Here is a 21,034-nt window from a genome sequence, read left to right as displayed (position 1 = left end):
TGTTGCAAGTATCCAGGCCAAGCCTATAATGGAATGGAAGGTTTATGATACCTGTGGAGTATCTCCTTCTCCCATTATAATTATTTTTGTTGTTTCAAAGATCTGGAACACGAAGGAGTTCACAAGCTGAGTACAATTCAATAGCTGTTTATTTACAGATTTCTCATTCATGTGGTTCACTCTGTGATCATTTGTATATCAGTGCATGGTTTGTCTTAACTCTGTACACATGAGGTTCATTACCTCTTGAGATAAACATGTGGAGTCAGAGCGAGACAAGAGTCTGCTGTGAGCTGCTGACTACACAGTATTTCTCAGCATAAGCATGAGAAGGAATGAGAGAGTGAATGTCATCGTTTCTTGCTTAAATACTGGTTGCCAGTGAGAATCATGTTGTCGTCTCGCGCATGGCAAATAGTTGCAGGTGAGATCTCATTCTTGTCTTGCACATGGCAATGGCTACTGGTGAGATCTTGTTCAAAATGGTGCTGGCTTCTTGCGGTTTGATGATAATGTTCTCCCAGTAGTCTCAGAGGGTAGCCAAGGTAAAAAAAAAAAATGTCTAGGGTGCTGCACTTACTCTTCTAAGGCAGTGATGAGTGAGAATTGAGGGAAACATAAGAAGCAAAAACAGTTTCTCAGAAATACCTGGTAACAGGGTGGCTAATAGAAACATTCACTGTAAAGGGCACAACAATTCATAGTTAAGGAAAAAGTATGATGAACTACATCACATTTATCTTCATAGAATGTATCTTCTAGAAAATTAGTCAAGCAGAAACCTCTAACTACACTCCTGGGAGATGTTTAACTTACTACTGTAACTTAGCTGTATTAAACATTTTGTTGTGGTCTACAGCTAGAGCTAACAAAATTGTTATCAATTAGACTGTTCCAGGTGTTTACAGTTATCAGTTGAGCTTACATGGTGATTGAGTATATTTACAGATAGAAGCAAGTTTATTTATAGAGATGACTAAACTTTTTAGTCCCTTGTCAAAAGGCTCCTCACCAACTTTGTACAATCTTCCTACCTACTAGCTACCACCCAAGATGGTTTTCTTAGCAGTACTCCCACTACAAAAGCTTCTAAATAGGTTAACCACTTTATCTTGAATCCCACAGGGCACACAACAGTTATTCCAAACTCTCTTCCTTATATGGACAGTGCCCTTTGAATACTTTTACCTAACAAAGTAACTTTTCTAGATGTGTTCATTCCATCATCCTCAAACAGTGGGTTGCAGAACTAACCCCTACCTTCTCTGAATTCTTTAATTTCTCTGTATTTCTCAACAGAACTCTATTCTAATCTTTTGGAAACATACTACAGTATATATCTCATCTACTTACCCCCTTTCGGCATGGTCATCTCTTTGATGACACTGGGGTTCTGTTTTCTTTCCTACTTACTAAAACTTTAGTCTTTGCTAAGTTCTCCTTGAGGTCTCTTGATTTTAAGCCTTGCTTCCACATCTGGAATTTCTGTAATTCTACTGCAAATAGGTCACTTGTTAGTAAGAGATCCTGTTGTCAACCAATCTTAATCTTTTCTGTTATAGTCAGGAGGGGTATGATAAATAGAAGGTAGCTGAGAAGTGAGTCTTGGTAGACCCCTGCCTTTATATTAAATGTATTGCTATATTCATTTCTGTCACCTTGCAGATCACTCTTTCATATATGGCTTGTACATCTCTCACAAGTTATTACCTATTCCAAGCTTCCTTAGTGACCATGAGATTACAGAACAAGGAACTCTGTTAAAGAGCTTCTGTGGGATTTGAGATCCAAATGTTACTGGGTGTCTCATCCCCACTAAAGAAAACTTTCTGACTTTACTAACTATAGATCTTTAAGTCTCACTTCCAAAATCTCAAAGCTAATAGAAACAATTGAAATCAACATGAATAGGATTAAAACTGTGTGTGAACAAACATGTTAGTTTTGGATAAATTTTACTGTTTTTCCTGGCATCATTGACTTCATCTATATTTCTAATTTGTTTCACATGATCTCCTTTTAATTACAATTTAAACGAACCCAAACATAGTAGGAATTTATTTTTAGGAATATTTGATAGTTGTATTAACTGGTTAAAAATTTTAGATCTAAGAAAGTTAAGGCTCATAATTGATCCTATATCTTCTAAAAGGATTGGATAAAATCAAACAAGTTTTTGGGTTTTACTTTCGTTTTGATAATTCTTGGTATTTTTTTTACAAAAGTTAATAATTGGAACTATTATTGATCAATTCATTTACACCTATATTAAAGCATTGGAAACAATGAAAATGTTGAGTCACTGAGTCCAATGAGCCCATGTCATTCTGATCTCCTTTAACAGTAAAAAGAATCATTGCATATGTCAAAAAAAAAATATATATATATATCTATATATATTGTATCTCACAAATGTAAATAACATACAACTAGAACCTTCATGATCTTTTCAAATACAAGGATTCACTGTCATTGAAGATTTCTCCCAGTGAACACACATCTTCAACAAGGTAAAAAAATGCAAAAGGAATACTGGCCTTCCTTTTTGGAGAGATAAAACACTTCATCCCTATTCAACTACTAACCATCTACAAAATGAAAAAGAAAGAAAAGAAAAAAATTGGACACATTATGGAGTATACTCGCTCTTACATATATTTGGGGGGGGGGGGTGCTGTATACACACAGACTTCTCAAACTGCTTCCTGCCACATACATGCTGCCCTCTATCTTTGGTCTGTTCAGCCAATCCCAACTCACTAGTCAATCCATCTTTCAATACCTATATTTTTATTCCCCCATCCAGACCCTGCACTAATCACAATGCCCACTTTTACCTTCTCAGAATGTCAACCCTCTAGAATTCCTTTTCTGTAGTTGATATGCAACAGTTCAAGCAGAATATTAACAGCATCAATCACACAGGTCCTAGGAGATCTCTGATAACCATGGGTACAGACCCAGCCTCTTTGGCAGCAGCTAAGTTTATAACATCAACTCCAGTGTTTGACTTATCAACCCTGAGGGACGAAGAACTAAGCTGAATTCAGAATTTAAAGAACCAGAACAAAAACCACAAAACATTTTATCTGATGTTCTACTAATTCTGCTAATCCACCACCTGGACCAAAAAAAGAAAAAAAAGAAAAAGAAAAAAATTAAGCCACTTGCAAGAAAAGTTAGATTATTTCAAATAAGTTTTAACTGACACAAAATCAAAATTATATTTTTAAAATTATTTCAGTTGGTGAAGTAAATCTAGCTAAAAAAAATTTTGTAACGTATTTTGATAATTCCATAAACTTTTAGGAGTAAATGAAAGAACCCCCAAAAAGTTAAATATTTGCTTGATTTGATAGGTTTTTGTTGTTTCTCAAACGAGTAAATTGTTGTGTACTGTGGATGTGTTGGCAGTAAAACAAATGACTTAGAATGTATATTTTGTTTCATTCCTCTATTATTTATGGCATTTAAATGAATTGTGACATTTTCCTATCTAAAATTCTGACTTTCTATTTTTTGCGGTAACCAGATTAAAAAAATATATTTATTAGAGTAAAGAAAACTTCAGAAGTCATGAAATTATTCAGAAAGAATTTGTTCGATTCTCAACATCAATGTTGAGTAACAAACTTCAGTATTAGTCTTAGCCTTTCTCCCTAGTAATATTTCCCCATTATTAAGAAACATTGACGTTCAGAGACCTTAACGAAAGCTAGCAACACAGTTGTTTGACTAAGATTTTACAGCACTCACACATCATTGTGAAGATTTTCTAAGTGTCATGTTACTCTAAACTTCCGGGTTTTCTTTCGGTATCATGACACTGACAAACAATAATTTTACATGCAAGCAGAAGTCAGTTAAGGTCACGAAACCTCTCCCCTCTACACGTTGCAGCTTCAAGTTTGAAGCAGCTCTAACAACTGACTAATTTCTTTCTCGTCTTTTCGACAGTATTACCGCTGATTTGCAGTCACATTAAACAGACTAAATAATAGCAAGTAGCTCTAGTGGCACTGTAAAGTCAGTCCACATTCCCCTTTCCGTTTCTGCCGATAGTTAACACTATTTACACGAAATAATAAATAAATAAACTGAAAGACAACTGTAGGTTGAGGAAGGAGTGTGAGTGAAACTATGAGAATGACTAGGTCACTTCCTTCTACTGATGTCAGTCGTATTAATACCAAGTCTTTAACTCTTCTTGTTTCTTCCTCTATCAATCTGTAACGCTACACAACCAAAATAAGAACAATTTATTACATTTTTCTTAATATTATTAATTTTACATTGCTGTCGTGCCTCTGAAGGTTTACCACTGAACTCCTCTCCTTGTACTCTCGTTTTTGTCTCCCTTACATTCGGCTATAACACGCTCCTTCCTGCCGCCTCGCCAATTATTATATTAAAAATCTCTCTTAACATCCTTAACGGAAAGGAGTGGGCACAATAAACAAAGTGTGAAGACAACCTCTCGTCGCATCACCTCGTCCGTCTGCCTTAAATATAACTTGTTATACTGATGAGAGTTTAATTCCATTGTTAATTAGTTAGTCTTCTTCTTCTTCTTGCTACCAGGCTTTTTTTTTTTACTCGTTTCCAACAATCGGATTTCAGCCGTTTTCTACTTCGGACAGCAATATGGATGTTATCGAAGCAATAGGAAAACATGATTTCCACGCGTCGTCCCCGGATGAACTGAGTTTCAAACGAGGAGATTATCTCCAGGTAGGACAATAATCGGTGATTTTTATTTTTATGACTGTTATGTATCTATTTGTTTGTCCTCGACTTAGAAATCCATTAAACCTACCTCTCTATATTACAAACACCCGTTGTATTGTTCATATCTTTATATTTGCTTTTAAACAGAACACGCGTAAATATAATACAATGTAATATAATATGATATAATATAATATCGATATTTGTGAAATTTACAAATCATAAACAGGTTGCGTGTGTCATAGAACAACATTACCATGCTCATCAATAAACAAGGTGCCCCGTCTTAAAAATAAACATTGATTACCTTCGTGTGTCTACGCGAAATATTGAAGCATTTTTGCAGTCATAAATTACAATAAAATAGAAAGAAATTATATTCTTATTAAATTATATTCTTATTATCATGGTTGTGTTGCTGGAGACTTGGTGTCTGAGTAAATATACGGAAATTGGATATTGTGGTGTCTTCGAGAAAATAGAAGAATGATATTTAAGACAAAATAATTTCATGTAGAACTTGTGTATATGTGTGTATATATATATATATATAAACAGTAGGATGTATAAAGTCTTACGATAAATTATAATTGGAAATTAATTTAAAATTTCTTATTGTTTTATAGATGCACGTAAATTATTTCTGATACACTAATATGACGATATATTTCCTATAGCAACCAAATGTATTCTGTTTCTGTTTCCTTGTTGCTACATGTAAAATATTTCAGACACTTATTCAGTACGCGAAAATGCTGTGGAAAGACGATATCTTGTTCAGTGTATTCATGATTTTTCTCTCTGTAGGTGTTCCTTCCTCCGTGTTTAGGTATATTTCGAATTATCTTATTCTCTAGTAAGATATTCAAAACCAGGCAGATGTCCTAAATTATCCCACTCCGCTCTTATTAACAGCTTAATGTTATATTTAAACCCCATAATATTTATTCCACTTATCTACATTCCACCATTATACCATTTATCGGTTTCTTATTTCGTATTGTAATAGTTTCGAGAAAGAATTGTTATCTTTAATTAACTAAATGGCGAATGTATTATGATGGAAAAACTCAGACCTGTTGGCTCCACAGGAAATACAACTACATAATAAATTTTGACATAGAACACTCAGAATATAAAGGCAATACATTCTTTACTTTCAGATCCATGGAGATTTCCATCCTGTTCCATCATCCACGTGGAATTTGTCCAATTATCCAACATAGTTTTGCTATTTTCCCTTATATAATATTACATTATATCCGCATTATTTTGTTATAGAACTTATTGATTTGTATAATCTTATGAAGAACAATATTTCTGTGTACGATGTTCTTGTCATGATGTCTGTTACTGTCATTCTCCATCCCTACAGGAACAAAAAAAAAAAACCCATCTTTCATACCAGCCATTCGTCATAACTATGCTAAAGTAAACCCCTGGATAGATTCTTCAACAGTTTAATTATTCCAGTCTTGACATACTTTTACATATTTTATAACGCAACTTTTAAGTACACCGGTAACTGGAATTTTTTACATTTCGAAATAATTGGAATAATATTTCTATGTCTTTTACAGCCTTAAACATCATTTTTATATATTCCACTTGTTGTCGACTTCAACAGTATCGGATACCTTTACGATATATAACAATAGATACTCAAGAAAAATAGGAGTCAGTCTTCCTCATTCCTAGTTTTCTGTTTGTGATACTAAAGTTGTCAGATTTTAAATATTTTTACATGTGTTGTTAGGGAATTGGTAGTTTTCTGGAATATCTGGCAGACGTTGTTTGGGTAGAAATGCATTGATTTTGAAAGTTTAGTTTATTTCCTTTCCACAAATTCAGGCTGTAATCGTGAGTCAATGAAATCTTAGTAATGTCAAAAAAACATTTATTATATCTCTTTCAATTGTGGATCGCATAATTTACACTAGGTTTTACCAATTTCCATATATTTATTAACTTAGATGCACCTTTCAAACAAGAAGATTCATTTTCTGTCCTCCATTCCTACATTCTTTTATTTATTAGTAGAGTAGAAATAATTGATGATACAAGCTTTTGATTAAAAAAATGAATATTAATTGCACAAAAATTTGCACTGATGTTAAATGTAATGTAATCTTTATTGGCTATTGAAACATATTTTCTAACAAAGGTTCCTGTAAATATTGAGGGTTAACTTTTAGTGAACTTTACAATAATAATGGTTATTTCTTTTCATTTTCTGATGCTAAAATATTCCACTTGGTTGGTGAGACATAAACAGAGATTTTCCTGTAGAAAACCTATAAAGATGCTCTGTAATAGATTAAATTTCGTAAACTCATAACATCTCACTGAATACATATTTGAGATGTTTTCTAATTTGAATTTTCACCCTTTGGAGCTTATCAAATTTTACACATGCTCAAAGATACAAAATTTTTAATCTATCCTTGCACCGAAGTTCTCAACTGATTTTCTGTCTGTTTGGAGTACTGGTATTTGTTAAATTTCAAGGCCATTTTTCTCTTAAATGGCAAAAGAAATTTTAACTTTTAACCTCTTGTCAACAGGTCAAGCTCTTTCTCTCTCTCTCTCTCTCACACACACACAAATACACACACACCCCTTTATTGGAGGAAACAGTGAAGTGCTGGTTTAGATATTTAATTTCATCATTCTCTGGTCTCAATGCAAATCCTGTTCAATCTATATATTGCAGCATTTTATATTTCCATGTCTCCATAAGTTTGTAGTGTTGTGGAACACTGGAGTGGTATAGATATGGGATTAAATGCTATGTGATTAGTATTTAGTTGTGTTCTGAGTTCAAATCCTGCTGAGGTTAGGAATGGTACTAGGGCTACCTTTCATCAGCTAACGCTAATTAAAATAAATACCAATTATGTATTGGTCTCAATTTAGTTGATCCTCCTCTGCAAATTTGTGGTGCTAAGCCTATTATTATTATCATGAAGGTGGTGAGTTGTCAGAATCATTGGCACTGAGCAAAACGCTTCATGGCATTTTGTCTGTCTTCACATTCTGAATTCAAATTCCACCAAGATTGGCTTTGCCTTTTATTCCTTTGAGGTTGATAAAATAAGTACCTGTTGAACACTGGGGTCAATCTAATCGACTTAACCCCTTCCCCAAAATTACTGGCTTTGTACCAAAATTTCAAGCCATTATTATTATTATTGGCAAGCTGGCAAAATTTATGCTAGACAAAACATGCTTAGCAACATTCCATCTGTCTTTATGTCCTGAGTTCAAATGCCACCAAGGTCAACTTTGCTTTCATACTTTCAGGTTTGATAAAATAAGTACCAAGTGCTGAGGGTTGATGAAAGAATTATTATTATTAGGTGAGTTGGCAGACTCATTAGCACACTGGACAAAATGGTGAATGGTATTTCTTCTGGCTCCTGACATTCTGAGTTCAAATTCCACTGAGGTTGACTTTGCCTTTCAACCTTTTTGGAGGTCAATAAAGCAAGTACCAATTGAGCACTGAGGTTGATGTAATTGGCTAACTCTGTCCCTCAAAAATTTCAGGCCTTGTACTCATAGTAGAATGGATTATTATCATTATTGAAGGTAGTGAGCTGGTAGAATCGTTAGCACACTGGGCGAAATGCTTACCAGTATTTTGTCTGTCTTTACATTCTGAGTTCAAATTCTGCCGAGGTCTACTTTGCCTTTCATCCTTTCAGGTTCAGTAAATTAAGTTCCAGTTGCGTACTGGGGTCGATTTAATCAACTGCCCCCCCCACCTCCCCCAAAAATTTCGGGTCTTCTACCTAGAGTAAAAAGATTATTATTATATAAAGTGGCGAGCTGGTAGAATCGTTAGCATGCCGGGCGAAATGCTTAGCGGTATTTTGTCTGCCGTTACGTTCTGAGTTCAAATTCCGCCGAGGTCGACTTTGCCTTTCATCCTTTCGGGGTCGATAAATTAAGTACCAGTTACGCACTGGGGTTGATGTAATCCACTTAATCCGTTCGTCTGTTCTTGTTTGTTCCCTCTATGTTTAGCCCCTTGTGGGCAATAACGAAATAGGTATTTCGTCTACTGCTACAGTCTGATTTCAAATTCTTCACCTTTCATCCTTTCAGGGTCGATAAATTAAGTACCAGTTGCTTACTGGGGTCAATGTAATTGACTTAATCCTTTCTCCCAAATTCGAAGCCTTGTGCATCCAGTAGAAAGGATTGTTATTATTATTATTATTATTATTATTATTATTATTATTAGGCAGCATGCTGGCAGACTCATTAGCATACTAGAAAAAGTGTTTAGTGACATTTCTTCCAGCTTTACATTCTGAGTTCAAATGCTGCTGGGGTTGAATTTGCCTTTCACCCTTTCAGGGTTGATAAAATATGCACCAGTCAAACACTGGTGTTGATGTAATTGACTAGCCCCTTCCCTCAAAATTTCAGGTTGTGTTCCTATAGTAGACAGAATTATTATTGTCAGTATTAGGGTTATGGGTGAGTGTAGTACCTCCTTGTGAGACACCTCACCACCACCACCAGTTGATCATAAACAGCGCTAAAGTTGAAAGTGTTCAACTCTGTTTTCTCATATGTTAGATTGTTTAGGTCTCACTTCCATCTTCTAAACTTTATTTTTAGAGCTTCTTGGATCAAAAGGGTGTTAGAGAGGCAGACTTGAAGTACCAGAAGAAATACCTTGTGGTATTTCTTCTGGTACTTCAACATTTTAACCCTTTAGCATTTAAACTGGTCATAACCAGCCCAAATATACATCTGTTTTATGTTCAAACTGGTCAGATTTGACCTCTCACACCTACTCTACATTGGCATTCTGATAATAGAATAGACAATCACATCATCAAAATCTCAAAACTCTGAGATAATGCATGATTAATTCAAAACAATGTGAATAAATAAATGCCTTTGACAAAGTAATCTGAATGCTAAAAGTTTAATATTCTGAATTCAAACTGCTTTTCACCCTTTCAAAATCAACAAAATGAAGTACCAGTCAGTTAATGGTATTTATTTTTATCAATTATCTCCCTCAAATTTCTGGTTTTGTATGTATATAGAAACAATTATTAAAACTGTGAATGGCTATATGTAAATTGATGGACTTAGGTATGGGTGGGGATCATCAGCTGGTTACATGAGATGTTTAGTCAATATTGTGTTGGGTGACTTTTTAGGAATGTTTGTATATCCATTATTCAAATTTTTATTGATAACTGATTTGTTAAATCCAAAATTGGCCAAAAGCAGTGCTAAAGTGGAAAGTGTTCAGCTATGTTTTTTCATGTTGTTATGTTGTTGATGTTTTATGTCCCACTGCTATACTGAACACCTAAGCATAAACACATAAACATTATTTTTTGTTTTTTTTTTAGACCAAAAATTCCAATTACGATGTTCAATGACTTTCACATGCAAAGGTCCACCATCACATTGATAATGTCTGCATATTAGGCTTATCCTTATATATAGAACAGGTTAAGTTTTACAGTAAGATAGCATTGGAAATTCAAAGAAACTGGTGATGGTCTGTTTTGTTAGTAAACATTTTGGTTGAATTTGATAAGTTCAGTTGCTGTGAGGAGTTGAAGAATTTAACATATCAGTCCTTAGCTTTTGTCTGAGAATGAAGAAGAAAGTGTTGTTGCTTGGAATGTGGGCAAGTAAATAATGGGAAGTGAGAGGCAAATGCTAAAAGAAAGAGAGGGTGAGAAGTGTATGAGGCAGGATATATAAAGAGGTAAGAAACTAAGAATTGGTGGAAGAAAGGAGGAAGAATGAATACCTCAAAGTAAAGGTAAAATGGAAAGTTGGAATTCTTTTGAAGAACAAAGAAATAGTAAACAAGAAGCAGACAGAGCAATAGTGCCTAGCACCAATTTTGAATTATCTGTTTATTGGTCATTGAGAAAGAAGACATGTTGTGACTTGGAGCAGAACACTTTACATTATTTTAGCTTTGTACTGTTTTAGCCAGTTGTCTTTTTTTCAGTCTCTCACTCTTCATTTCTTTCAGAAGAGTATCTCTACTAGTTGCAGCCTACTTACTTATTGTAGAATCCTTTTCTTTATAGTTCCCTCTCATTTTCTTTGCATAAAAGAAGAGATACTTTTGAACCATTTATTCTAATATATCATAGGCTACAAAAGATTTTATAAATCAGAAAAACTTTAGAATGTGTTGATAAATAACAAATAATCACATTCTTGAAAAGAAAATACTGAATGTTAGTCACTGTTTGAAAATGGACAATATAAGGAAGTGAGAATCATCGTTATGCTTCATTTATATTAAAATTTGGGTTCTCATGAAAGACTTTTGTTCATCACCTAAAGTGTATTCTGCAAGTTAGTTCAAACCACTGGAAACATGAGTATCAACTATTTAACCATAACAGTATGCGCTCACCATAGTAACTATTTGCAATACAAAAATCTCATAGCTATGTTAGATTTTGACCATTGTTCAATCTAACAAATGAAATGTGTGAAGAATAGATGCATCTGAATTATAAACCTCTATATACAATGGGCTTATTAAAATGATTAAAAGAATGTGACCATTACTCTGTTAGAGGATAAGAATAGTAAAAAGTATAATAGGAGAGAATTCAGTCTGCCTACTAATTATCAGTGTCATAGCAGATACAATGACCTTATTTTAAAGATAACATTTTCTTACACTGGTATCAGTAACTATTTTCATGGTTCTTAATTGGCTCAGTTGCACTTATGTTACCAGTTTTAAAAAATCTACTTCAAATCTTTTGCTAATTTGTTGATGATATTTTTAGGCTAGGAGATTTATTTCCTGGTGTATTTGAAAATAATGAACCTCTTTTTTTTTTTTTCTTTTTTTATAATTATAGACATTAATTAATAAAGAGACATTTTTGTAATTTTTAACTCAACTGAGCAGTATGACAGTCCAGACATAGTCTCTCTCTGCTGTCTAGAGTATTTCTGTATGCCTATAGATTCTGGTGGTTACCACAGTAGAGGCAAGTATGATGGACTTGGTTAGAACATAACAGGTGCTGTTCCTCTTCTGATGTACATTGCAGGACAGTGTTTGAGGTTAGTGGAGCTATATGACTGTATGCAGTAACTTGAGCTATTTTGTGTGTGTGTGTGTGTGTGTGTGAGGGAGAGAGAGAGTAAGGAAGTGATGGATTGTTGTAGAAATAATAGTCAACAGTATGAGTGTAGGAAGGATGTAAAATCAAGATGCTTATAGTATGAGTGGCAAGTGGGAAACAAGGAGATGAGCAGGTGCAAAGTGAGTGAAAGGCACAGATGTAGATACATATACTGTAGCCTAGTTGGATCCTTTCCAGAACTGTGTGTTACCAATTATCTTGGTTTTTTTGTCATCACTTTCAAGATCTGTAACATGCTGAAATTACTCTTCATCCCAAGAATTCCTCAGTCTCTATATCTTCCACTCAGCATTTCTAGATATAGCTCCCATCCCCCATATATATTCCATGTCTGTATCAACACACTCTTTTCTTTTGCACACTACATTTAATTCCTCTAATATCCAGTTTTACTCTCAGCTCATTTGTATTCTGTTGTTGTTGCACACTGACATTATACATCCAGGAGAAAATGCTTGCTTTTTTTTCTTTCTAGTGTTGACAAGTCCTCTAGAGGACCTACTACCATGCAGTATCACACTTTGTACACAAGCATCATACAGTCTCCCTATCACTTTGAAGGAGAAGCCCTGTGTTGCTACTAGAAGTAATAGTTTGCTAAATTTTTTCTAACCCATTCTTACTCTGGCTGCCATGTTTTTGTTGTACTTACTTCCACTACTAATTAGGTTACCTGTGTAACAGAAGCAATCAACTACTAGGGAGCCTTCCAAACATTTTGGGAGAATCTGTTTCACATGTGCTCTTGGTGCTTATTGCCTTATGCACCTACTGCCTATGAAGTTTACCTTCTCTCCTTAGCCTGTGATCCCATTATATCTCTTGTGTGTCTTTCGTCTACACTGGATGCACTGTATGGAATTTCTCTTTTCTCCCATTCTACATTTGAGCATAATCATTTTCTTAATAGTAACAGGTTTCATCTCTCCTACTTACTAGAACTTTGGTTTTTACTAAATTACGATATAAACATCTTAATTTCAAGTTTTGTTTCCATGTTTGGAATTTCTTCTAATTCACCCTTGAGAACTAGGTCACAATCGTAGAGAGCTGGTTTTAAACACTTATTTTATGAGCTAGATGACTGACTTCCCACAGATAACCTGTTTTAAACTCTTCTGTTATGGTTTGGATGACTAGAATAAATTGGTGGGGGTGGTGGGGACCGAGTTCTGATGGACCCATACTGGCATACTAAATTGAATTACAGAACTCTTTGCTGAGTCACTTTGCTGACTGTATACCCTTGTGCATAACTTGCACAGCCTTTACGAACCATTTGTCTACCCCTAGTTTCTTTAGCAACCACTATATCACAGAACAAGAAATCCTGCCAAAGACATCCATGTCTGAAAACACTAAGTGTAGGGGCTTACTCCTAGTTACTCACTTGGAATATTATATTGGTGGTACCGCTTCCTAGCACAAAGTTGAACTGTTTCTCATCCAAGCTAATCCTGTTCCTAATCAATTTTGCAATGACTCTTTGCTTGTCTTTCATTACCTGTATCAAACAATTTTAACCTGGTCCAGTACATCATCATCATCATCATCGTTTAACATCCGCTTTCCATGCTAGCATGGGTTGGACGATTTGACTGAGGACTGGTGAAACCGGATGGCAACACCAGGCTCCAATCTAAATTTGGCAGAGTTTCTACAGCTGGATGCCCTTCCTAACGCCAACCACTCAGAGAGTGTAGTAGGTGCTTTTACGTGTCACCCGCACGAAGGCCAGTCAGGCAATACTGGCAACGGCCACGCTCGAAATGGTGTCTTTTATGTGCCACCCGCACAAGAGCCAGTCCAGGGGCACTTGTCAAGAAAACAGTATTGCACTACACTCTCATCATCATCATCGTTTAATGTCTGTTTTTCATGCTGGCATTGGTTGAACAGTTTGACAGGAACTAGCCAGACTCCAGTTGTCTGTTTTGGCATGGTTTCTAAGGCTGGATGCCTTTCCTAATGTAAACCACTTTACAGAGTGTGCTGGGTGCTTTTTACGTGCCACTCCCTTTATGCAAAAGTAAAGTTAGTAAAAATGTTGAGCCTAACAATTGGTGATCTCATACGACAACCCCACAAATAACATTGTCCAATAATATCACAAAGGCTAAGCTTTTTCTTCAAGGCCAGACAGTATTAGTTGCTGACTCAATATAAAGTTTTAAATCTCACCTACATTGGAGTACTCTTGGAATATTTGAGATGGTATTCCTGTTTGTTTCTTTGTCTCTCCCCATACACACACACACACACACACTCTCTCTCTCTCTCTCTCACACATACATATATACATACACTTTAGACTTCATCCAAGAGATAGTCATTTGATTGATGGCAGAAACTCATTACAACCACAGACATCTCAGGTGCACTGTTTCTTCTCCCTTACCTCTTTTACATCTACTACCACTGCACCTGCTCCAATATATTGTTTCTTATCCAAGTATTCATACTGTACCCTCCCTGTGGAGTGAGTTCAAGGACTCAGTATATTTAGATTAATTGGATTAGTTGAGATTTTGTCAGTCATTGACTAACTGATTAAGAGGAGAAAAAAGACAGAATCATCATCATCATCATCATCATCATCATCATCATCATCATCATCATCATTTAATGTCTGCCTTCCATGCTGGCATGGATTGGACAGTTTCACAGGAGTCAGCCAAGTAGAAGACTGCACAAGGCTACTGTGTCTGTTTTGGCATGGTTTTTACAGCTGGATGTCCTTCCTAAAACCAGCCACCCCACTGTGTGGACTGAGTGCTTTTTACATGGCACCAGCACTGACAGGGTCACTAAGAATTATACCAGAATAAGTATAATTTGTTCTCAGGGAACTTAATATATTGTTTGACTGAAAGTGTTCTAAGTATGTGTATGATTTTGTTTTTTATATGCTTTTCTGTGTTTTGTGAATGATGATGTAGACGTGTTTTACTTCTGGCTTGTGATGGATGTTGCTGGTAAAAAGGGAGATAGTCTCTTTCTTTGGAGTCAGATTTCTAGATTGTACTCTTATATTGTAACTCGTAGTGCTACCTATTTTGTCAATTACTGAACATTTGGTAATTGAAACCTCAATAACAAAGGACTTCAGGATATTCTCATTGCTGAATATTTTTGCGAAAAATATTTTATAGGTTTAACCTGTGTTTAAAATACCTTTAAAAAAAGATTCATATTTTGTAGTCATTATATTTCATTATCCTTTAACATCCGTTTTCCATGCTAGCATGGGTTGGATGGTTTGACAGAAGCTGACCAGCTGAAGGGCTGTTCAGGCTCCATGTTTGTTTTGACGTGATTTGTACAGTTGGATGCCCTTCCTAATGCTAACCACCTTATAGTGTGTACTGGATGCTTTTATGCAGCACTGGCATGGATGCTTTTTACATGGCACCAGCACCTACAAGCTCACAAGATTAGAGATACTCAGCTGGAGGGGGTTGCAAGGGACAAGCTTGTATGCAAGGGCAACCATGCTTTTACTTAACTTGATATGTCTTTTCAAGCACAGCAAACCACCAAGAGTCTTGATCTGTAATCCCCTCTGTGAGTCCTAACATTTGTAGATCCTTTCTCACCACTTCATCCCACATCTTTTTGGGGCTACTGCTTCCCCATGTTCTCTCTACAGTTAGAGTTTGGCACCTCCTGATGCAGCTGTCCTCATTCATATGCATTACATGGCCAAACCAATGCAGTCTTTTCTTTTGCACACATCACCTGATGTTACATATACCCATTTTTTTCTCTCAAAACACTTACACTCTGTCATATGTGCACACTGACATTACCCATTCAGTGAAGCATACTGGCTTCATGTCTTTCAAGTCTTCACATATCCTCTGTAGTCATAGCCCATGTCTCACTGCCATGTAGCATAGCTGTCCGTACACTGGCACCGTACAATCTGCCTTTCACTCTGAGAGAGAGGCCCTTTGTTACTAACAGGGGTAGTAGCTCTTTGAATTTTGCCCAGTCTATTCTTATTTTAGCAGCTATACTTTCAGAACAACCACCCCCACTACTAACTTGGTCACCTAAGTAACAGAAACTGTCTAGTACTTTTAGGGATCTCCCTTGGCATATGAAGGAGTCTATTTTTTGTACATTCCTGGTATTTAATGTACCTGTACAGCTGCCACATGTGAAGACTACTTTCTCTGTTAGTCATCGAATGATACCGCTGCACCTCTTATGTGTCCATAGCTTGCACTGAGTACACCTTATGGAATTTCCCCTGACACCTTTTCTACATATTGAGCAAGGCTATCTCTCTGAAGGTATCTGTGATTTATCTGTTTTCCTACTTATCAATACTTTGGTCTTTGCTACATTAACCCTATGACCCTTTGGTTCCAAACCTTGCTTCAATACCTGAAGCTTCTCTAGTTCTGGTAAGCGATTCAGCAATAAGAACAAGGTCACCAGCATAAAGGAGCTCCGAGGAGCAGCCAGTCTCAAATTCCTCAGTTATAGCTTGGAGGATCATGATAAATAAGAGGGGGCTAAAAACCAACCCCTTGTGGGCTCCTACTTGTACACTAAACTCCTTGCTATGCTCATTGATGACTCTCACCTTACTAATGGCATCCCTATACATGGCTTGTACAGCTCTCACTAACCACTCATCTGTCCCTGGCATCTGCATTGTCCACCAGATAAGGGAGTGGGGAACCCTGTCAAAAGCCAGAAGCAGATGTTTATTTTTGCCCAAGTATTTCTCCTGCAGTTGCTGCATCAGGAAGATAGCATTGGTAGTGCTTTTCCCTGGCACAAATCCAAATTGCATCTCATGTATGCTAATTTCTCCATATATATATATATATATGTATGTATGTATGTATATAGTGCATATGTTGAAGCAGCAAGCATGATAAACATCTTAGAAGTGGATTCTCTTAAATACCTTGATTGTCTTCTTAGAATTGATTGATAGTTTTTGCATCCTAGGAATAGGTGTTCCGAAAGTGTAGCAGCTAGAGTAAGAATGGGCTGGAGGAAATTCAGGAAACTATTATCTCTGCAGGCATCAAAAAGCTTCTCCCTCAGAGTGTAAAACAGATTGTGCAATGCTGCACAATAGCAAACTGTGGGTGTGGAATGTAGAGAATTTATGAAGACAAGAAAGTAAAGAAGTATGGATGTACAATGTTAGTGTGCATGAATGGCAAAGTATCAATGAATTGAGAGAAAAACTGCATGTAAGAGACATGAGATGTAGTGTGCAAGAACAAAGAGCAAAGGAAATGGAAAAAAAACCCCTAATGATTGGTGCCTATTCAATGCACTTTCTTTTATCTATTTGTCATCTTCTAGTCACTGTATCCTATCACTCCACCCCACACCTTTCTCGTACTAGTGCAACAATAAAATGCACCCAGTACAGAAAAAGTATTCAGTCATGGAAACTGTGTTAAAGTAATATATGAGCAAGTTGTGGTCACCTGACCATGCCTAAAAGAGTGGTAACTCTGAATAAGACCTGATTGGGAAAGTGATGCTCTATCCAGGCCATGCTTGCATTGAAAGCAAACGTAAAATGATGATGATGATGATCATCATCATCATCATCAACGTTTAACGTCCGCTTTCCATGCTAGCATGGGTTGGACGATTTGACTGAGGACTGGTGAAACCGGATGGCTACACCAGGCTCCAATCTAATTTGGCAGAGTTTCTACAGCTGGATGCCCTTCCTAACGCCAACCACTCAGAGAGTGTAGTGGGTGCTTTTACGTGTCACCCGCACAAAAACGGCCACGCTCGAAATGGTGTCTTTTATGTGCCACCCACACAAGAGCCAGTCCAGGGGCACTGGCAAATAATTTAATTTAGTTTCTTAACTGTAATTTTTACATTGCTTATTTAGTTTTGTTATATAAATTCATAAAGACAAACATCTAGTAATTCTTCACCGAATTCAGGTGTCATTAAGAATTTCACTTTGCAACTCTATGTTGTGTTCAAACTCACTGCTACGTTTTGAGCAAATATTTTCTACCATAGCTTCAAGCTGGCCAAAACCATGTGAGTGAAATTTATTTGAAATTGTGGTGAAGCCTGTCAGAGGAACCTTTCTTGTTCTTGGGTAGTAAACTTAATCTGTCAGCCAGTTTAATACCAACACTCAAGTGTTGGTATTAAACTGGCTGCCCATCTCATTGCAGGTATTCAGCCTGAGGGAAACTTCTTATCAGTCAGAGGACCAGAGAAAATGGTTATAGGTGCCTACCTTCCTCTTTTGATAAAATATTTAAAAAGTACTATGGAAAAAAAATTAATATTAATTGCTGCTAAACAAAAATAGAGCAGTTCTTTTGAATTAATATTTACCCATACTTTGCATAGGTGTTTATTGATATAAGGTAATATCTATGAACTTTAGTATTATATCTGAAGCCAAACAAATATATTTCATCTTTGATGTATCATGTATTTCTCTTTCTCGTTCATTATTTGAAACAATCCCCCCCCCCAATTATTTGGACTAATTTTATTGCATTTTTAATTCTTGAGACTGATATGATTTTTAATGAAGCTACATTTTTTGGACACTACCTGACATTTGAAAATTGATAGGGTTTGAAGGAAAGATTCTGTTCTAAATCAATAAAACTCTGTAGATATGTATCTATATATTTGCAACAAATTGGTGTTGATCTTGGGCATATAGTTTACAAACTAATGTATATGCATGAAATGTAAAACTAACATTATGAGCAATTACTGTGGCTGTCTTGCACAAACTTCAAACCTTGTTAGCACACTGCTGTTTGTTAGCTACTGCTCATTCCAAACTGCTCTGGTTAGAAATAGTTAAATCACAAGAGGTTGGTTCTAATCTTAGATTCTTATCAGACTTAAAAGGTTGGAATTTCAGGATGAAAAGGTCATATGAAGAAATCTTATTTCATACCCTTGTATAACTTATCTATAAAGAAAAGGATATTTCTTGAGGAGCAAAACATTGAGATGATATGAAATAGAAGTAAATTCAGTCATCTATGTGATGTAGGCAAACTGGTTGTACAAGTGTAGATGATACTATATTTAGTAGTCCGTAAAGTGAAAAATACCTTTTTGTGTAAAAAGTATAGCAAAAGACTAATTTTTATGTCGGCTTTCAACAATGAAGATTATGGACAATTATGATGGTTCACTTGATGCAGTGTGTACACAGATTGTTACACAAGTTATGTGATTAGTGCTCTGGTTAGGCTGCTTATTTTATAACATCTTAAGTTTTGTAGTGTCAAGAAGCTCAGGAAACTTCCATTGCTAAAAATAAAGGAATGCTCTGTCAATAGAAAAAAGTACACTGTATGATGTGTTGTGAAAATATAGACACATCACATGGAGCAACGGAAAGGGAACAAGTTTGCTGGCTGTATAATGTGAATGTGAGAATATATTGACAACAATGACACTAAAATGTATAAAACTGCAGCATGTTGGTGGTGATAATGAGTAGCAATGGCAGGAATACATTTAGGATTTATGTGTGTGAAATAGGGAAAATGTTGTTCAAATATATGCCATGATAATAGTGATGGTAACACTGATAATAAGTGATGTCATTAATTATCACTCTGTCAGGCAAACTTATCATCATCAGCATTCCAGTCACGACCACTCCTTTTTGTGTATGTAGGACTTTGTCCAATGTATCCTTTCTTTTTTAAGATGGTAGGTTATGATTAGAGGAAAATTTGGCTGCTGTTTCTAGTAGGTTGAAAAACTGTGAAGTTTATGGTAGTAGTGGTAACAGCGTTAAAGTTTTAACCCATTAGCATTCAGTTTACTCTGTCAAATGTAATGCATACTTGTTCACATTATTTTGAAGTAATCATGCATTATCTTCAAATTCAAGGTTTTGATGATATGATTGTTTGTTTTTTGAATAGGGTAGCTATGAAAGGCTGGATTTGGTGAGTTTGAACATAAAACAAGTGGAATATTTTGACCTGATATGACTGGTTTAAATGCTAAAGGGTTAATTATTATTTCTCTATCGAAAACTCTGTGGACATTTGTTATAATCATTGAAGTGGGATAGTGCTTAGTTTGTTAGTATGACTCTGAGATGTTTGTTAGTATGACTCTGAGATGTTTGTTAGTATAACTCTGATTAAATATATAAATGACATAGGCTCTAGATGACCTGTGCTATGTAGCTCTTTGGTTGAACAACTTTGGCGTAATGTAAAGATTTAGTACTCCAAATACAACTTGAATGATAACATGCAAGTCTTCAACTGAACAACTAGATTCAGAACTCCAGATACATGATGATGACCTGTGCCATGTAGGTATTCAGCTGGAATACTAGGTGTAATCTACAAATTCATCACTCCAAGTATAACATACCTCCATCTCATTGACATGCAGTAGTATAGATGTTGTAGTTTAGCAATCTTGGCATGATGAATTTTGTTTGTGTCTTAACAATTGTTGACTGTTATTGTTTAATCTCAAGTCAGCCTTGATGAAGTAAATCTATGGTCAAAGACATTCTAGCTGTGACCAGTCCAGCAAAGGAACAACTGTTTTTTTTTTTTTTTTTTTTTTTTTTTTTTTTTTTTTTTTGGTGTACTAATATATCAGCTAAATCTTCCTCAAATTTCACACTATTATCCTAAAAGAATAAAGAGATGTTGCATAGTGTAAATGTGTAGATGTGGCAGTACCCACAACAAAAGCAAATAAGTTGAACTCGATCAAAGTTGGACAACTAATTTTCTGCTACACTTATTATAGGTTATCCCAGCACAGTTTTTGGAGATAATGAGGCTGTTGATGCTGCTGCTATTTTTGTTTGTCTGGACTGAAGGGGAGAAATAGTGGATGTGGGATAGTAAGGTAGATCTGTTTGCATGTTTAGAGGATTGAACATGTAACAGTTATGACTGTGGGTTAGATTTGATGTAACTACAAACTGTGTGCTTTGCATATTTAGGGTTTTTGATTTTTATTATTTTTGTTATGTTAGGGTTGTGATTTGTGAGCTTATTTTTAGTCTTTATAGTTACTTGTGTTTTGTTATGGAGAGCTAGGGGAATGAGACAGGTCTGTCATAATCCACAAATCTAATATATTGTTTGTACACTGATGTTGCTGTT

General features: G+C 35.7%; 1 protein-coding gene across 1 annotated transcript in view; it reads left to right on the top strand.

The window, feature by feature from the left end:
- Positions 1 to 4,112: 4,112 nt before the first annotated feature.
- Positions 4,113 to 21,034, top strand: part of LOC106878698 (growth factor receptor-bound protein 2) — a 78,987-nt gene continuing 62,065 nt past the window's right edge. Inside the window, exon 1 of the mRNA XM_052965763.1 lies at positions 4,113 to 4,731. Coding sequence (XP_052821723.1) covers positions 4,645 to 4,731 — 87 coding nt within the window. The 5' untranslated portion in view covers positions 4,113 to 4,644. The remainder of the gene's footprint in view (positions 4,732 to 21,034) is intronic.

The sequence above is a fragment of the Octopus bimaculoides genome, chromosome 2, assembly GCF_001194135.2.
Source record: "Octopus bimaculoides isolate UCB-OBI-ISO-001 chromosome 2, ASM119413v2, whole genome shotgun sequence".
NCBI lineage: Eukaryota > Metazoa > Mollusca > Cephalopoda > Octopoda > Octopodidae > Octopus > Octopus bimaculoides.
Note: the sequence above shows the minus strand (reverse complement) of the source record. Positions and strands in the feature narration are given on the sequence as shown.